The sequence below is a fragment of the Chenopodium album genome, chromosome 1 (assembly GCF_948465745.1).
Source record: "Chenopodium album chromosome 1, dcCheAlbu1.1, whole genome shotgun sequence".
NCBI lineage: Eukaryota > Viridiplantae > Streptophyta > Magnoliopsida > Caryophyllales > Amaranthaceae > Chenopodium > Chenopodium album.
This window is the reverse complement of record NC_137834.1, coordinates 89,461,211-89,481,054: the sequence shown is the minus strand read 5'-3', so window position 1 is coordinate 89,481,054 and position 19,844 is coordinate 89,461,211. Positions and strand designations below refer to the sequence as shown.

Here is a 19,844-nt window from a genome sequence, read left to right as displayed (position 1 = left end):
TAAATCTTTATTTCCACGTCATTTTGTAAAAGGTAATAAACTAATCTAAAATAATAAATTTGATACTCGTATTAATATCAGAAGATAAGAATCAATCAACACAATTATTGTTTGATTCAACTTAAAGATTGCATATATCATTTTCCTTTTACGAAGGGTTGATTATATTTTGCCAGACATTTGCGCCCATGAATATAAATGTTCTGAATTCGGTAAAACTAATTTTCCATACCCTTGTCATCATAAACGGATGTGTAGCCATTTTCGTGCAACCTAACCCTAAACGCAACACATGTCTCCCCCTCATAACACTTGCCAATTTGCCATCGTCATTTCCCATTGACCGAGAAAGGACCAATTCATCCTCCACACTCAAAATTAGCAACACAAACTCCTCTTTCTTCTTCCTCCTCCTTCCTCACATCATCTTCTCTTCTCACAACCCCACCAAAAATCACCATGAACAGACCAAGAGAAGCTTCAGAAAAACCCCAACAAGAACAAGAAGAAGATGCAAATTTATCTCCTTCCCAACTTCTTCAACTCGCTGAAACCCATCTTCGTCTTCGCAATTTCTCACTTTGTCGTCAATATGCTCTTGAATCCCATCAACCCCATGACCCTAATTCTGTCTCCAATCATCGTCATGCTTCTCAACTTCTTGCTATCTCAAATACCCTTTCTTCTCCAACTAATTTCTACTCAATCCTTCAAATCGATACTTTCTGCAACGATTTTACCCTAATTCGTTCTCAATTTAAGCGCCTTCTCTCAATTCTAGACCCCATTGAAGAGAAATCCCCATTAGCAAAGGAAGCAGTTAATTTGATTTGGAAAGCGTATGAATGTCTCTGTGACCCCACCAAAAAAACCCAGTTTGACTCCAAGCTTATTGGTCAAAGGAGAGAGAGTGAGCATGAAGATGGTGGTGATGAAGAGATGGGTAATAATTTCTGGACTTTTTGCCCTTACTGTTTTTATATGTTTCAGTATGATAGGGTTTATGAAGGGTGTTGTTTAAGGTGTCAAAATCAGACTTGTAGAAGGGCTTTTCATGCAGTTGCTTTGAATTCTCTTCCTAAAATGGAATTGGATAAAGGGCAGTATTTCAGTTGTTTTGGGTATTTTCCTCTAGGGTTTTCTCCTGAAAATGGGGTTGGGAAATTTGATTCATGGTCTCCTATTGTGGGGTTGTTTCCTGTGAGAAGAGTTGGGAAGTCTCGTGCTGGTAAAATGGATTTTGTTGTTGATGATAATGGCAATCCTAATGTTGATGTTGGTGTTGATTTTACTAACTTTATCGAGATTGCTGATGAGAGTGATGAGTCTGAGAATGATCATGAGGTGAATGGGGAGAATGTTGGGAGCAATGTGGAGGGAATGAATGTGGGGAATGGCCGGGCAACGAAGCGGAAGTCGGTGGCACGGAATGCTAGGAAGTTGATGGGGAAAAGGAGGAGGAGCAATGAGGGTGTTGCTGCTAATGGTATTGGGGGTTATGAGGATGAAGGTGTAGATCAGGATTCCGTTTTCGAGGGTGATCATGGTGGTGATGTTGGGGTTGGGAGTGGTTTCGATCAGGATGACATGGCGTTCTTCGAGGAGAATGGTGAGATATTTGTTGAATTTGTGCCTGATAGTGTACTTTGATGGATAGAGGAAGTGGAACAAGGTGCAATGCAGGTCAGTCTGTTGGTATGCTTCGGCATTGGAAATAGCTAATGTAGATATGTTGAAATATTGTAGTGCATGGTTTAGTAAATGACAGTCCAGAAATTTTTTGGGTGAAATGGCTGTCTTGTAGATGGCAGGAGCTTAACTTTTGTTTTTAGATTAATTTAGCCACTTTCAAAAAAAGAAGAATATGAAATTAGCAAAGTTTTTGTGTAGTCGGTTGCCCTTTTTTGGGATGAAGTAATGCAAGTTTATATTTAAACTTTGTGGATAAATGACTGTTTCAAGTTTGTAAATGGTTTTCATCTTCTGTGGTTCCATATTACTGATATTCTTATCATAACAATTGCTATATTAAGGAAATCTTTCTCTTTGTTTTTGGTAGTTCCTGCGTGCTAATTTCAGATTTGTTTGTGCAACTTAGGTTAAATGAAGAAGTATATTGTTGCTTAGTTCCATATGTACTCTCTGTTGTAGATTTTCCATAGTTACATATACTATTCTGATTGCTGCTTCTTTTAGGTTGGCATTTTGTCAATGAATTTTGACTCCGTTCACTTTTCTCCACTTTTTGTTTAGAGATTGAATTGTACTGATCACATTGTTGGTTATACTTGTGAACATATTTGTTATTATTGAGTTGCTGTGAGCGTAAGTGGGCTATTGTAGATCACACTTAATGTGAATTAAATTGGTAGAAAACAATGATAATGAGATTGTATCCTTGGCAGAGGGTTGAAGATTAGAAAACTTGGGTGGAAATATGTAAATAGAATACTCGGCTTATGTTATTGATAATTTTGCTGAAGGTAACATACCAGTGATGGGCACTGAAGACCTTTATTTTATCATTCATTATCTTTACTGAAGTGGAAATATGTAAATAGAGTACTCGGTTTATGTTATTGAGAATGTTGCATAAGGTAAGATACCAGTGATGGGCACCGAAGGCCTTTATTTTATCATTTATCATCTTTACTGAAGTGGAAATATGTAAATAGAATACTGGCTATGTGGAGTAGGGATCTTTGATAAAGAAATGGGAGTAAAGAAATGGGAGTGCTCTTAGACCTCATCTTATCATTGATTAGTTCATTAGTTGGTGCCCAACAGCCACCCACTTCCTTGCTGTCATTGTTTGTGCCCCTTAGAGCTGATCAAAGCTACTACACCAGATTTCACAATTGTTAGCGATCAGGGCTCCATGCTTCTGCTGGAATGTTTCTACTTTGCTTAGAAAGACTTTGAATTACTGTTGAAATCTTCACTTAGGAATTTGTTTCATTCTCTCTGGTTTTCTTGAGATCAATGTTAAATAATGTAATAATGTACCATTTGATCAATATTCATCTGTCGCTACCGTCTGTTGCTTACTACTACGAAATTATTTGGATATTGATTCCAATTCTCTGTATTTTGGAAGGAGACAAGAAGCATATGTGAAATACTATTGATCTGATCATCTGTATTTCTTCTATGTGTTAGTCACTTGTATGGTTTATTATTGTGATAGAGTGTGTGCACGCATTATACACCATGCAAAACAGACGACACTTACTTAGGAATTGGGATGCAGCATCCATATTTTCCTTCCTTGTTATCTTACCATTGAGGGGGTGTTTTGACAGAGTCGTGTTCTTAAGCATGAATGGTAATCATCATCCTATATGATGGTTTAGATCCCCAGCATATGCCATTGATTTCTATTTGTAGGGTTTGAAGGGATTAATATTCATGTTTTCACTTTAGTCTGTAGATTAATTGACTGTCTATTTTCTGCAAGAGTAGCACATAGATTATAGACTATTCTTACTGCTGCAGGCCTCAGCACGCTCTGGTTGTTGCATGTAATTTCTCTTCATTCGTTTTGCTCCAAGGTCACCTCTTTTTTCCCATGGATCATCAGTACATAACAGAGTAGCTCAGTCGTTACATGGCATTACGGTGCTTAACCACAAGGTAAGCACACTTATACACATTACTTTTGTTGCATCGCTTATTTTGCTGTGATTGGTCTGTCAGTTTTAAGATAAAATTCAAGGAAAGATTATGTACTCCATATGAGACATTCTCAGACTAACCTAAGACCAATAACTCTAGGGGTAACTAATACATTCATCTTTGCAATATGTATCAATTTGTCATATTACATCGCCAATGTAAAAAATATTGTAAAATGTCTACCATCTAGGTGCCTTGAGTTTTGGTTCTAAATTACTGCTCTAATATTCATGTAAATGTAAATTTTTTTGGAAAACCATCCAGTTACAGCTGCACTCTTGCTTTCTGTTTTTTTCTTTTTCCTCTTTTTGACAACCAATAAACAAAACAGCTCCACTATAACTAGCTTTGATTTGAGCCCAAACTGAGCTTGAAGCTCAAGTCCACACTAAACTTTGAACAATTGGAAAGTTCATCGTCCATCTGCTCTTTGTTGGGTGCAATTTGGTTCATACTACATGACTCATTTAACAATCATTTTTCTTAATCAGGGTCTGAAATTATTGGGCCTAGCTACTAGCTGAACTCAAAACTAGACTTAGCCAATTTTTGTTTCGAGTAATAGTGGACCACGCCGCAGTAGGCCAGACCAAGTGTTTTGGGCCAGTCCTAGGTATGGCTAGATCCCAGATAGTATCTGGTTTGTTTTGATTAATATACTGTGGCCTTGTATACTGTCAATTTAGTACACTCACTTTAAAAAAAAAAACAGGCTAATTAGCTGCTGGATTTGAAGATTAGATCATGATTTATAATTTCACATACCTCTTAACCAATTTGAGCTGAACCTCAGATGGACTTTGTTGTTGTTTTTGGGTTAAGCCCTGCTTGACTATCTCTAATAGTGCTTGCAACTGGACTGTTAGTCAGGTATGACCCAACACGATTTTGTTATTAACCAAGCACGGCTAGCCTAGACCGCCAGGCTCAGGGGTTTGGATCATTTTTGTCTCTGATATCTGAAGACTTAGAAACAAGGTTTTGGGGAAATTGCACTAAATGACATGTAAGCAAAATTGGCGAATGAGGTTGCCCAATTTAAATTAATTAAATATAAAATATTATATTTTGATATTAGGAATTTTATCTAAATATATAACAAATTTTAGCACATAAATATATATATATAAAAAATTATTTTAAAAAATTCAAACAAACCGTGCATCGTACGGGCTTTATCTAGTTTTTGGTTATGTTTATATATAGGATTAATTATAATACTTTCTCCGTTCATTTACTCTAGTCAACACAACTCAAAAACAAGTTGTAAAATCTTTACCAAATGTTGGCCTGATGTATACAATAATCAAATTGTCGCAACTAAAAGAGAACAGAGAAAGCATGATATAGCATTGCTCTTTCATGAAGCATACTGAGCTCCAAATCAAAAATCACAGCGAGGTTATTGTTGTTCCATAAATTCAAAATCGGTGTGGTCAAAAGACAAAGTTGATGGGCAAGACTATACTACAACCCTGTCAAACAAAAGGTTGGGCCCTTTTCACACATCTCTTTCATTTCACGGTCTCTATAATCGATCCCAAATAATCAAGCTTTAATAGTAACAAATAATTCATAACACAAATGTCTAAACATGCTTGAGCACCATATTACTATTACAGTTAATCTTTGATTCATATATCATCTCTCTAATCTAGCAATCTGTATTTAACTCGGCTGCACCAAGCGCGATTCTGTCTTATTCTAAGGCTCTCTTCAACTCATCCAAGTAAGATGAAATTTACTAAAAATAAGGTTTAATTAGTACACTGTAAACCAATTTCATTAGGAAGTTGTTAAAGTTATCTTAATAAATTATTGCACTTGTTTTCAAAAAAATAAATTTTTGCACTTTGTCTATAAGGCTGTATCCTTATCTGTATAAAGCTTGAATTATTTTTATTGAATTACAACTATTTTGCTGAAATTTAGTTATTCTACTTGTTAAAACATACTTGTATTTTTTCCTGATTTTCTATACACACGTTTTTTAAAGTCGCTAACTGATTGAATAAAACTTACTGTATTTCAAATGAAATTAATTTATTTATGCTAAAATGAACTTATTTGGTTGAGCTGAGATTATATTTACGTACATTTTGTTTAAGGTGAATAGGACAAGATGTGAACTAGCTAACATGAATTCAAATAAAATAAGGAAGCTCTCAACAGCATATCATTTCCAAGACCAGATTAGGAGTATATATACAAATTTTCATAATAATATGGGTCCATAAAAGTCATAATATATTGGTAATATCAAATATCAAAGACAGAAAGTCCTAAGATATGATTACTTGTTATTTCTTAAAAAAAAAAATAAAAAAAAGTAGAACCAACTATTTTGGTGATTGAATTAGAGAGAATAACAAAGGACAAGCATAAAGGCAAAGCTAAAAATATTCCTCTCAGAGGTCAATCGTCACTTATCATAGTCAGAAATCAGGGCTATTGAAACCAAACCATCTACTATTCTGCTCTTTTTGCTAATGATTTTGTCCCTCTTATCAGTAGTTTAATTTCTTCAAACTTGTAACTTTGCTAATTTCCCGGAACAACTTTTCTCTCGAAAACTGTTAGGAAAATAATTTACATGTATGTGAGTTGAAATTAGTTATCCCACGATGAAGAACTGGATGGAGAATTGGAGATTGACTAACATACTTCGTAGTAGTTCCTTTTACTCGTCCATCCAATAATTTATCATCGTTCAACTTTTAGTAAACCTATAGAACATGAATATGCATCTTATAAGATGTTCATGTACTAAGTACTTTGTGTGTATAACAGTTATATGTCTATACTTTATTCTTGAGAAATTCACCAATAAAAGTTGAAAAATAGGGTAAGAAACCGAACAAAATATACTCAATTATCTTCTGTGATTGCTGGATAAAGTGAAGGAGGAATGTCTGCTACAAAAAACTGTTACATTTAGGGTCCAGCTCATTTTGTTGTTCCCTATTTCACAGAGTTTTTGATCAGAAATTTCAGATCTCTTCTTTCTTTTCATATTCATATTCTTGACTTGAAATTATAAGGTTATAATTTTGGACTATTTTGTTTTCATATTTTGTGGAGCCTTTTTTAGGGTTTCTACAAAGTTACAGAACATGCTATTTTAAAGTTTTTAGACAATGTTTAAATCTACTAAAGATAAAAGAGCATTGAATTGTACTCTTAAAGTATTACTCCTATTACTTAATCATCTTCAAAGTTCATTTATACAAATATTTTGGCTCATAAACTCATCATACATCATGACATATAAGAAGTATCTACGAAATACATGCATTATATTTATAAACTCGTTTTCTTATATGATGAATACTCCGTATCATCTAATATTCATAAAGAGTACAATATAATAGACTTTCTTTTAAGCATCATATGTTAAGAAACTAATCATCTTTACAACCATCATTAGTTCAGGCGACTTTGCTCTAAAGTCTAAATTACCTCTAACAACATATATGATGATGTGAAACCCGTATAGTCCAATGTAACATACATGTTTACGTACACACACACACACACTAAAACATCGAATGTCACCCTCATACGTGATTTGCTAGACAATCTGCAACATTACGAGCTTGCATTACCCCGTTGTTAATGTCAATAAACTTACTTTGTCCTAAAAAATGATGATCAATACATGTTAAATAATCTTTGAGATTGATAAAGGAGACCGTACAAGTTTCAACTAAAAAAAACCTTAGTCAAAAACACAAAAAACTGTTACAAAAAAGCAAATCGAACCGATCATAATGATACTTGCTGTTATAACAAATGATAAGTTGTAACTAAAAGTAGGTTACTTTTTAGGTAAGAGGTATGAAATTATAGAAAAATGAAAATGTGCAAAAGTGTTTGTTTACAGAGTTAAGAAAAGTCAAGTGTAAGATGACCTTAAGCAATAAAAGTACACTTTTTAAGAAAGGTAACTTCTATTAATTTACAGTAAATTTTACTGAACCAAGTAATTAGTGTCAATAATTACTGTCAACTGAAAAAAAAACATCAGGGAATTTAACTGCACATGAAAGGAATGTTGTGTGTGTTAAAACATTTTTACTACGGTAAAAATGGTACTAACCCAAGTATGTAGATTAAAATAGAAATAAAAAATTAAGCAGGGTATGTAAGAAAATGATTGAGCTTTGTTTATTTACCATCAAAGTCCCGGCATTATCACTGCTGAACCAAACACATTTGTTGCAGGAATATTCCACTTGCCTTATTTGCTTTTCAGCTTGTCCTTCTTCTCTAGTTTGCTTTAGTTTCTTCCCTTTGTAATCTAGGGAAACTTATCTTAAGTAATCCAATCCCATGGTTTATTTTGGCACTAGTCTTTGTGAGTAGCATAATTGTGCGTTCATAATGAGGGTGCCAAAATCATTTCCTCGGAACTAGCCACATACTCGTTTTTTTTTTTTTAACAATGTCTTTTAATAAATAAAACTCAATATAATATGACAAAATGTACTACGTATATAAAGAAGTTGGGAGATATAAGTAAAAAGAGAGTGTAGATTAATTTGCTACTTCATTATGATAAGAAGAGAGTCTACGAAAAGAAAAAAAAAAAAAAAAAACATATTAAAGAGACTATGATTCAACAATTCAAAGTCCAAATTTTGCAATCAAAGTTAGTTCAGCTATATTGATCATGAAAAATGGTAGACCGCCTACAAAAGATGAAAAATGGAAAACCTTTGTCCCTAAATATTTTCATCACATGCTTCATTCCCACTAATGGTAATGACTCCCATTTTATTGCAAAATAAAAACTAGAAAAGGTGTAGTACATTATACTCTATAATGAACATCATTAATGGCTTTAATGTAACCCACAAGTTATTTAGAAATTGTTATATACACCCGGGTGCGTGTAAGGTGCACCAAGTGTATTATGCTCATTTTAAAATTATATCAAATGAAAAAAAAAAAAACAACTTTAGGTGTGCATACCTCTATATACACCCAGGTTTATATAAAAGGTCCTCCATGTTATTAGTTACGAAGTGTAAATAATTTATCATATATAAATTTAGATAAGGTCACTAGGTCAGGTTAATAGCTCTTAAAATATAAATTTAGGAAATATAGCTTGAATAGCTGAATTTATAAAAATAAGTTTCAAGTAGTGATAATTGAGATACATAATAAGTAAAAATCACATGAATTAAACACTCCAATGCACCTAAAGTTAACATTTTGAATTAGTCATGCATAACAATAATTAAGTTAATGGAAAACGAAAAATATATAAAATCTAAAACATTTTAAAAAGTTTGAAGTTCAGATAGCAAGAACATGAATACAAGGATGCTAAACGTAGTGATAGTAGTATATGTAACATAGATTGATTTTGTGAATATTCTTTGTACTAATCTTTTGAATTGTTTCCTTATTGCTCATTTGCACTCTCTACCAACCAAAGAATATATAGCTTGAGTTCATTATCAGACCTAGTTTTACAATAGTACGTTCTCCAATTTATTTATTTATTTATTTTAATTTTTTTTTAAAAATATTTTGAAAACTCGTTCTCCATTTGTTCAAAATACTTGTAATAGCTGGTTAGGCTTTTGCATAATTTACTCGTTAACAATTATAATTTTTTCTAGTAATCCATAATTTTGTACATTTATAATCAAACTCATGGGTTGACAAATAATTAATGAGCAGGTTAAAATGTTGCAAAGCTAACTAGCTAAGTACTGAAATAGAGAAAACACTTCATACTCCTTTAAAATAAAAAGTATGCATACATTAATTTATTATTTATTAATAAGCATATATTATAAATTTGTACCTAAAAGATGAAACCACTATGCTCAATAGCTCATTTACTGTGTTAGTAGAAAAGACAAAAAAAGAGGAAAAAGTAAAATTCAAAAAAAAAAATAATAATAATAATAATAAAAAAATTTAAAATGATAGTACTATAGGAAGACTAACCAATTAAAAATACTAATATAATAATAAATGACTTTTCTACAAATAGTAGGAATATTACTCTTATAGTCTTCTATAAGTAGGACTTTACACAACTAGCAATTTAGGGCTACCACTCTTCACTACACAACTAGCAACATCTTTGCTCCTCAGAGATTCTTGATAAATCAAGGTAGAGATTTCATAATTTGAGCACATAAATTAAAATCATACTATAAGATTCACATTTATTTTGTTTTATTATTTTTTATATTCCCTCCTACTAAAATTAAATGCCTTAGTAAGTGTAACATTTGTATCATATCTTTTCATTTGTCTTCAATGTATTTTTCTTAAAAAAAATTGGTTAATATTTCATGTCATTTTAATTTATGTCTTTCCTACATTATTTTGCAGGGGGGAAATGTTGGTAAATTCAATGGCAAGTTATTATGAAATGGGAAATTCTTCAAATATTAGTTATCCAAATACTAATAACTTTCTTCTAAGACCAACAATTCAAGAAAACACTACAAATAACGCTATAAATCACAACATAATAGCAAGTGCAACCACTATTTCTCCTTCGTCTATGTTATGCTCTTCATCAAAGGCAGGGCTGTCCCCTGAGGCTAAAGCTCTAGCAGCTTGCAAGAGTCACAAGGAGGCCGAAAGGCGCCGTCGCAAGCGTATCAACGGTCACTTTGCCACCCTACGTTCCGTCCTCCCTAACCTTGTCAAAGTAAGCTCTCTCTCTCTTTTTTTTTTTTTCCAAACTTATGATTATTAACTTTATCATACCCTATCCTATAACATGTTATTCACCAATTCATCAAGCATTTAATTATGGTATGTAGTGCTTGTATGTTGCATATATGCATCATATTGAATTATGTTGTACGAGGTATATATTTAGTTAAAATAAAGTTCATATTTTTACATATATGTATTGACTTTATTTTAACAAAAAGAGCACAAGTAAAAGTGTAAGAAAATGATTAGTAGTTATAATAATATTTGTTAATATAGTAATTAATTATATTATCTACACGACTTTTTAATTACCTTTTATGATTATATAAATGTTTGAATTTTCGTCACGTATATAGTCCCTATGGATAAATTTTCATTGAAAGGGACTAATTGTAATAATCATGAATTCTCTAAAAGGAATGGTCAGGCAAATTTGTTGTCCAAAGATTTTGTTACTTTGTACTATTGTTGATTTGTTTGTTCGTTGCACTTGTCCATAATTACAAGTTGTTGGCATGTACAAACAAGTAATAAAATTTTGATTGTGGAATTTAGTTACATTTGAACAAAATAGAATATATATGCAAAAACATGCATATTGTATAGTTATTCTTTGACGAACTTTCCTTTTCAACAAGATATTATATAGGGACTACTATTATTATACATAGCACATAAATAGATAAATACACATGTATTATATGTGATCTTGACCTCACATAAAGAGTACGTACTAATTTTGTCACATGTACAAAAATTTTGTATAGACAGACAAGGCCTCGGTGTTGGCAGAGGTGGTCCGGCGGGTGAGGGAGCTAAAAAAGGCCACCTCGGAATTGACAGGGGATGGACATGAGGATTACGATGGGTGCAATGCTTGTTTGCTTCCGGGGGACATAGATGAGGTTAGCCTACGACGTAGTGAAAATGACAATACTACCCTCATTGCTACCTTGTGTTGTGAGGATAGGCCTGAGCTTATATTGGACTTGACAAGGGCATTAAGGTCAGTTAAGGGTAAAGTTGTGAAGGCGGAGATGGCTACGGTAGGGGGTCGGACCAAGAATGTTTTATGGGTTCGAGGCGTTGGTGGTGGCGGGCCGGAGGGGCTGCTGAAACGGGCTTTAAAAGTGGTGGTGGACAAGGCTCCTTCTTCTTCTGGGTTGGGCCATGGGCTAAGGATGCACCGACCGTATTAATTGGGAAGTGTGTTGGGCTGGGCCTGTAATATTGGTAGTTAAGTATACAGTTGGAAAATCCTAACTAACAAATATATGTACTCTATGTTTTTCTAACTGTCAATTAGAAAGGGGAAAAAAAAAGGTAAGATAGAAGTTGTGTTATGTTAATGTATGCAGCTTGTACTAGTTAGTAACTTTATATGAATATGATGATAGTTTGGGAATCTGAAGCCAATGATAGTAATATGGCAATAATTAGTGCTTTTTATTATTGCAATTATTGTTTAGAGCCTTAATATTGTCTTTATTTCTAACAAATCCACAACTAATTGATAATGGTTGGAATCCAATGATACTAGTAATGATAGTATTTTACTGCCAAATTACAAATTAGTAATGTCATAAGATACACTTGCGCAAATAATTTAATATAAGCAATTTTCAAATTAAATCAAGATTAGATTGCACATCAAAGATCAAAGTATATAAAAATGGCATACCAAGGTCACATGTAATATCAAAATTTAGGATTTAACGATCTCGACAAAAGTCTCTAATCGCAAAATTACCACACTTTGAAATGGTGTTAAGTTCACTTCAACAATAAGGTTTTAAAGCTATAGATTTATAGACAATTCAAGGGGAATGTACAAATTCTTACACTTGTTAAATGATAATATACGTATAAAACTTAACATGTGCTCATAGACACTCGTTAGAAAAACGGTCTAGTTAATTAGTCTCAAGTTGAAACCTTTAGTCCTCCTCTAGTCCATAGAGGATGAAACTTCACATGGGATTCCTCTATATTTAGTGCTTCTTGTATAGGATTACCAAAATAATTAAGCTCCAACATCATGATTATTTAGTGATACTCCTATTTTGCAAGTATTGACTTCGTTGAAATTTCTTCCAATCCATGTTCTGATTAGATGTTTCAAAGTAAAGACTTGGAAATAATGCAATTAACAATAATTTTTTAAGATAGAAATAAAGCTTGATTAGACATAATGCTATTGAGTATTGAAGTAACTAGCAAATAATGTATGAAAGTGGACAAAAACATGATCCATGCTGATTTTTTAAATATTAGTTCAAGTTTATTTGAAATTTAAATTTTAAATTGGTAAATTGACCGAAATACTTACAATTTTTATTATGAGATGAATATGCAAAATTGATGCATACAACTCATTGTACCATATTATTCAATCTCAATCATATGACTCGGCCGTGAAATTAGATAATATAAATCGAAACTGAACCATAATTGATCTGACCTAACTTGATAATATCAAAAATCAATTAGACTTAAATATGACCCCGCACAACACAAGAAGAGCTAGTAAATCAATTTTGGTTGTGACATGCATGTAATTGTCCAAGAACAAAGTCAATTACTCTGTACTCTCCTAAAAGTCTACATATAACAATGTAAATTAGGTTCTAATAGTTACAAGAAACAAATTAAATCCTCTTTAATCATTGATTATACATTATTTTGTTTTATTTTTCGAGTACAAATTGTCATGTTATGTTTTGGACATAGAATTTTTATGAATGCAAACAGCATCTTTGTATAATAATCTTAAACAAGTTGGATCATACTGACCTTAATTATTGTTCATCTTCCTGAATTCCTCCTCAATTATCCTATGATACAGGAATTAAGCAATAGCAAAGAGTTAAAAGTCAGAAAGATTAGATATGTTAATTCAACTAAAATTAGAATCTGAAACCATGACAATTAAGTGGATTGGTCAACTAACTAGCTCTTCCAAGCTAACTCTAACCCCCTCAACAACATTTCATCAAACTCTAATGATGCTTTTGATTTCATCATCTATAAATTCTCTTAATCAAGCTCCTAAATCCTCAACTCAACTAAAAAATACAAGTGTCTAATCAAGTTAGCAAGCTATTTCCTAACCTCACCTCCACTTGAACAATGGCTTCATCTAAGTACATGATCATATTCGGTCTACTTATGGCCATGTCATGCATCGACGTGAGCCTTGCAGCACGCCATCTATTGCAGACGGTGCCTACCTTACCCAACCCGACTACTGCCATCCCCCCATTGCCTACAATCCCAACAACTCTGCCTCAACCTACAGCTCTGCCTCAGCCTAGTATCCCACCGATGCCAAGCACCCAAATCCCGTCTCTCCCAAACATGCCTTCCATTCCAAACATGGCTCTCCCTCCCATGCCAAACCTTCCAACCACCATTCCCACCACCATCCCCAACCTTCCGACATCTATCCCTTCGATTCCTTCCCTTTCTCCACCTCCTTCAAACTAAGCAGCGGTTCTACCCTCAGTTTTTGAGACTATACTGTCATCTTTTTTGTGTTATTTCTGTCTGATGTTTCCTACATTTTTTGTCTGATTCAGTATTTTTCTTTTGTATCAGCCTTCACATTTGTCTGTCAGAGAGTTCGTTGTTATATACTTATATACTTGTACTATCATTTGTATCGTTGTTTATATACTTGTTTGTATCATTTGATTGCAATTCTTCTATATATGTAGTTGATATAATATTGAATTGGCATCAAATAAGTTTAGAAAAAGTTAGAGCCTAGAAAATATATGAACGTCTGGTCAAAATATATGAGCCTATATATGTGTGATATTTCCACCTTGTGAACATATTTCATCAGATCAATTTCAAGTAATAAACATGTCAACAAGAGAGCCCAACCTAACATACATAACAATAACACCATTGGAATAATAGATTTTGTGTGTATTGATCTAATTTAACATTTATCAACATAATATACTCCATCATCATCAACTGGTGAAGCATACAAAATTACAAAGTTGCAAGCTTGCAACTAACAATTAATCACGGACACATTATTACATGCATAGTATACAACTATCCGTAATAATTCCAATGTTATAATTTTGTTTAAATTCACATATGACCAATAGTCGGTCACATAAAGTTCCATGGTGATCATAAGATAATGAAGGAAGGCGTATACATACACGACTAGCTAAAGTGAAATTTAAAGACAAAAATGAAAAATACAACCACCCAAATAGGCTCCTGGGCACACCTGGCCTCTTTCTTTTCCATGTCCGAAAAAGTGAAAAAAAAATTCAACATTAAAGGCTTGAAGTACAATTTCTACCAAGCGGCGGGTTGAATTTTTTGCAAACGACTTAAATACGCAACGGGGTACTGTAAGTGGTAGAGTGGTATTGCTACCACATTCCACTTAGATTCAACCCTATGTCGCTTCGATTCAGCTAGTTCTCCCCCTCTTCCCCCCCCCCCCCCTCCCCCTCATCCTATTCCCTAGAAACACGTACTATATTTTAGAAAACGAGGTTAATGTTGCCTCTTATATGCTAAAAAATGCTAAGTGCGGGATTAAGACAAGCTAGTCATAAGGTCTAAGTGTTGGGATGTTGGATGGTGCAAAAGGGCGTGCAGTATGTACACAAGACATGTGCACCCAAGAATAATGCATACTTGTATATATTTTTGTCATTAAAGATGAAGGAGATGGTTTCAGGCACTATTTATGACTCCCAATGCAAGGCCTTTTGGGAACCTATGGAAGTATTTGGATACATAATCTTGTTGGGTGAAAAAATGATATACGGAAGCTAAATATGAAGGTTATAATAATACACGAAATTAGAGCAATTTAGGAGATGTTAGAACACGGTGTCGGAAATTCACGAAACACTATGAGATGCATTTCGGGATCATAATATTATTTTGACCAATATATGACCATTATTCGACTACGTAAAGATCCCGGGAAAGCTTATACCCAATACAAAAGGCGTGTACGAAAATGAGTAAATTGGATGGTTCCGCCCACCCAATTGGACTCCCATAGGATATTAGGGACCATAGTAAACATCTCGGCAATTTTTATTTCTAGGCAAAAAAAAGTCAAAAAATTCTAAAATTAAAGGCTATAATCCACGCTTTTTGATGAATTTTTAAAGCTTTCGAGACTCGGTGTCAAAAAGTTTTGAGAGATTAGGGGATCCATCCCGGGGTCATATAGTGTCGTTTTGAACCATATATGATCATTATATGGCGTCATAATTTAAATGTCCGTGGTAGGCTTGAGTTTATGTAATCGGTGCAAGTTGTAAACGAGTAAATTACCAGTTCAAAGGAAAATTGGATGGTTACACCCACCCAAATGGACTCCTGGAGGGTATTAGGGATCATGGTAAACATCTCAGCAATATTTATTTTCGGGCGAAAAATAGTCTAAAATTTCCAAAATTAAAGGCTATAACTCACGCTTTTTAAGAAATTTTGAAAGTTTCGAGACCCGGTGTCAAAAAAGTCTTGAGATACTAGGGGATACATATCGGGGTCATAGAATGTCGTTTGGAACTATATATGATCATTATATGTTGTCATAAATGTCCGTGGTAGGATTGAGTTTATAAAACCGATGCAAGTTGTAAACGGCTAAATTGATCGTTTAAAGGCAAATTGGATGGTTCCACCCACCTAAATGGATTTTTGTAGAGTATTAGGGACCACGGTAAACATCTCAGAAAAATTTCTTTCCGAGCGAAAAAAGTGAAAATTTCGAAAAGTGAAGGCTATAATTCATGTTTTTTGAGGAATTTTTAAGGTTTAGGGACCTAGTGTCGAAAAGTCTTGAGATACTAGGGGATATATCCAAAGGTTATATAATGTCGTCTAGAAGCATATATGATCATTATATGTCATACATGTTTAAGGTAGGCTTGAGTTTATGAAATCGGAGCAAGTTGTAAACGGGTATAATAATAGTTTAAAGGCAAATTGGATGGTTCTACCCACCTAAATGGACTCCTGGAGGGTATCAGGGACCATGGTAAACATCTCGGCAAAATTTCTTTGTGGTTGAAAAAATTCAAAAAAATTACAAAATTGAAGGCTATAATCCACATTTCTTGAGTAATTTTAAAGGTTTCGAAACCGATGGTCGAAAAATCTTGAGATACTAGGGGATATCCCAGGGTCATATAGTATCATATGGAAAAGGAATGTCAGTAGGGCGGGTCAAGATGTGTCTCGGTTTTGCGGGTGGTGGGGCGGGGAAGGGAATAAAAACCATACCTGCCATGGGTGATGGTGTGGGGGTGAATTTTAGGTTATACTCGCCCCACCCCACCCGTCCTATTTTGTACCTGCCCCATCCCCATTTAATACCCACCCCGCCCAACTTTGTACCTGCTCCATACCGATCTTCATATATATTTTTACATATAAATATACACTTCATACTTTTTTACTATTTTAAATATAAATTATAAAAAAAAATGTGTAACTTTTTTTTTTTGCAAGGAAAAAAAATGTGTAACTTAACAATGTTTTTTTTTTTTAGTCATTATGATGTAATGTAATATAGTTGTATTTAGAAGGTGGGGATTAGGTAAGTCTAGATCTGTCAATTCGGGGAAACGGGTCGAGTTTGGGTCGGGTAAGAGTGAGTCAAGTCAACTCATGTCAGATCAATTCGGATTAATTCCATAACCTATGCGGGTCGGGTTTGGGTTGGGTCATGCTTGAGTTGGGTCACGTCGGGTCATACTTCTTTTCGGGTTTGGGTCGGGTGAACAATAGGTCGGGTTTAGTTCGGGTTTTCACGGGTTAGGGTAATTCTCAGGTTCGAGTCGAGTTCGGTTCAAGGCAATAATTTGCGGGTTATAATCAGGTCGGGTCATTCTCGGATTTAAGTCAGGTTCAATTCAAGTCAATAATTTTTGTATTATAATCAGGTCGGGTCATTTTCAAGTCGGGTCATTCTCGGGTTCAAGTCGGGTTCAATTCAAGTCAATAATTTGCGGGTTATAATCAGGTTGGGTCATTTCCAAGTCGGGTCATTCTCGGATTCAAGTTGGGTTATGTTCAAGTCAATAATTTGTTGGTTATATTACAATCAAGTCGGGTCATTTCTAAGTCAGGTCATATTCGGGTTCAACTAACTATAAATAGATAACTATCATTTTTATCAAGCTAATTACTTCCTTTGACTATAATATATATGACAATATACTAGGGAACTATAGTCTATAATTTAGGAAGATAATTATCTCGTTTGACCATACAACAAATATATACTATATTTAACTCTTAAATTTGAGGATGATGCTCCTTTCTTTTGCTGACCTAGACCGACTTGGTCTCCCTAGACAAAATAATTTGATCAACAATAATAAGGTGGTCTTAAATTTGAGGATGATGCTCTTTTCTTTTGCTGGTCTGGAAAATGCTTTTATCAACAATAATAAGGTGGTCTAAATTGCATTTAAAGTGATTTGAAATTTGGTCAAGAACAATTTGGGTTGAATTTAGGTCGGGTCAATAACAAGTCGTGTTAGTTTCGAGTCGGGTAGTAACAGATCGGGTTGAATTTTTGGGTCGGGTAAATAGGTCTGGTAGATTTCGAGTTGGGTCAATAACAAGTCGGGTTGAATTTGGGTAGTCTATAACAAGTCGGGTTGATTTTGGGTCGGGTTTGTAACAGGTTGGGTTAGAAACGGGTTGGGCTGAATTCAGGCCAGGTTAGTAACAAGTCGGGTGAAATTCGGGTTTTGACGGGTTAAAACGGGTTATGGTCAATTTCGGTTCAAGTCGGGTTCGGTGCAGGTTAATTAAATTGACCGTTGTAAACCGGTAAATGGTCGTTTAACAGCAAATTGGATGGTTTCACACACCCAATTGGACTCCCATAGGGTACTAAGGACCACAGTAAACATTTTGGCAATTTTTATTCCCGGGCAAAAAAAGTTCAAAAAATTCCAAAATTAAAGACTAATATCCACGTTTTTTGAGAAATTTTGGAGATTTCAGGGCCCAGTGTCGAAAAGCCTTGAGATTTTAGGGAATAAATCTCGGGGTTATCTAATGATGTTAGGAACCATATATGATCATTATATGTTGTCATAAATGTTCGTGGTAGACTTGATTTAATGAAATAGGTGTAAGTTATAAAGCGGTAAATAGGCCGTTTGAAGGAAAATTGGATGGTTGCACTCACCCAATTGGACTCCCAGAATGTATTAGGGGCCATGATAAACATTTCGGCAATTTTTATTTCCGGGCGAAAAAAAAAGTCAAATATTTTCAAAATAAAAGGCTAATATCCACGTTTTTTGAAAAAATTTGGAGGTTTCGGGGACCAGTGTAGAAAAGTCTTGATATTTAGGGGGATACATCTTGGGGACATATAAGTCGTTCGGAACCATATATGATCATTATATGGTGTCATAAATGTTCGTAATATGCTTGAGTTAATAAAATTCGTGCAAATTGTAAACCGGTAAATTAGTTGTTTAAAGGCAAATTGGATGGTTCCACCAACCCAATTGGATTCTCGGAGGATATTAGGGACCATGGTAAACATTTCGACAATTTTTATTTCCGGTCGAATAAAAAAGTCAAAAAATTCAAAATTTGAAGACTAATATGCAAGCTTTTTGAGAAATTTAGAAGTTTTCGGGGCCCGATGTCGAAAAGTCTTGAAATTTAAGGGGATACATCTCGGGGTCATATAATGCCGTTTGGAAAATGTTCGTGGTATGCTTGAGTTAATGAAATCGGTGCAAGTTGTAAACCGGTAAATTGGTCGTTTAAAGGCAAATTGGATGGTTCCACCCTACCAATGGGACTCCCAAACGATATTAGGGATCATAGTAAACATTTCGACAATTTTTATTTCCGGGCGAAAAAAATTCAAAAATTACAAAATTGAAGGCTAATATCCACGCTTTTTGAGAAATTTTGGAGGATTCGGTGCCCAGTGTAAAAAAAGTCTTGAAATTCTAGGGGATACATTTCGGGGTCATATAATGTCGTTTGGAGCCATTTATGATCATTAAATGTTGTCAAAAATGTTCATGGTAGGCTTGATTTGATAAAATCGGTGCAAGTTAAAAACCGGTAAATTGGACGTTTAAAGGCAAATTGTATAGTTCAACCCACCCAGTTGGACACCCGGAGGGTATTAGGGACCATGGTAAAAATTTCGGCAATTTTAATTTTCCGGGCGAAAAAGGTCAAAAAAATTCCAAAATTAAAGGCTTATATCCACGCTTTTTGAGAAATTTTGGAGGTTTAGGGGCACGGTGTCGAAAAGCCTTGAGATTTTAGGGAATACATCTCGGGGTCATATAATGACGTTTGAAATTATATATAATCATTATAAGTTGTCATAAATGTTCGTGGTAAGCTTTATTTAATGAAATCAGTGTAAGTTATAAACCGGTAAATAGGTTGATTAAAGGCAAATTGGATAGTTGCACCCATCC

At 34.2% G+C, this 19,844-nt stretch overlaps 2 protein-coding genes across 2 annotated transcripts; both read left to right on the top strand.

Annotated features, from left to right (window-relative positions):
- The first annotated feature begins 299 nt into the window (after window positions 1-299).
- On the top strand, window positions 300-3,627 carry LOC145625907 (uncharacterized). Its single transcript, XM_081678594.1, has 2 exons — window positions 300-1,683; window positions 3,496-3,627. Exon 1 carries the CDS (start codon window positions 460-462, stop codon window positions 1,648-1,650), a length of 1,191 nt encoding a protein of 396 aa, XP_081534720.1. The 5' UTR covers window positions 300-459; the 3' UTR covers window positions 1,651-1,683; window positions 3,496-3,627.
- Window positions 3,628-10,075: 6,448 nt separating this feature from the next.
- Window positions 10,076-11,570, top strand: LOC145638682 (transcription factor bHLH30-like). Its single transcript, XM_081689672.1, has 2 exons — window positions 10,076-10,360; window positions 11,139-11,570. The coding sequence occupies exons 1-2, from the start codon at window positions 10,076-10,078 to the stop codon at window positions 11,568-11,570; spliced, it is 717 nt and encodes a 238-aa protein (XP_081545798.1).
- Window positions 11,571-19,844: the final 8,274 nt, after the last annotated feature.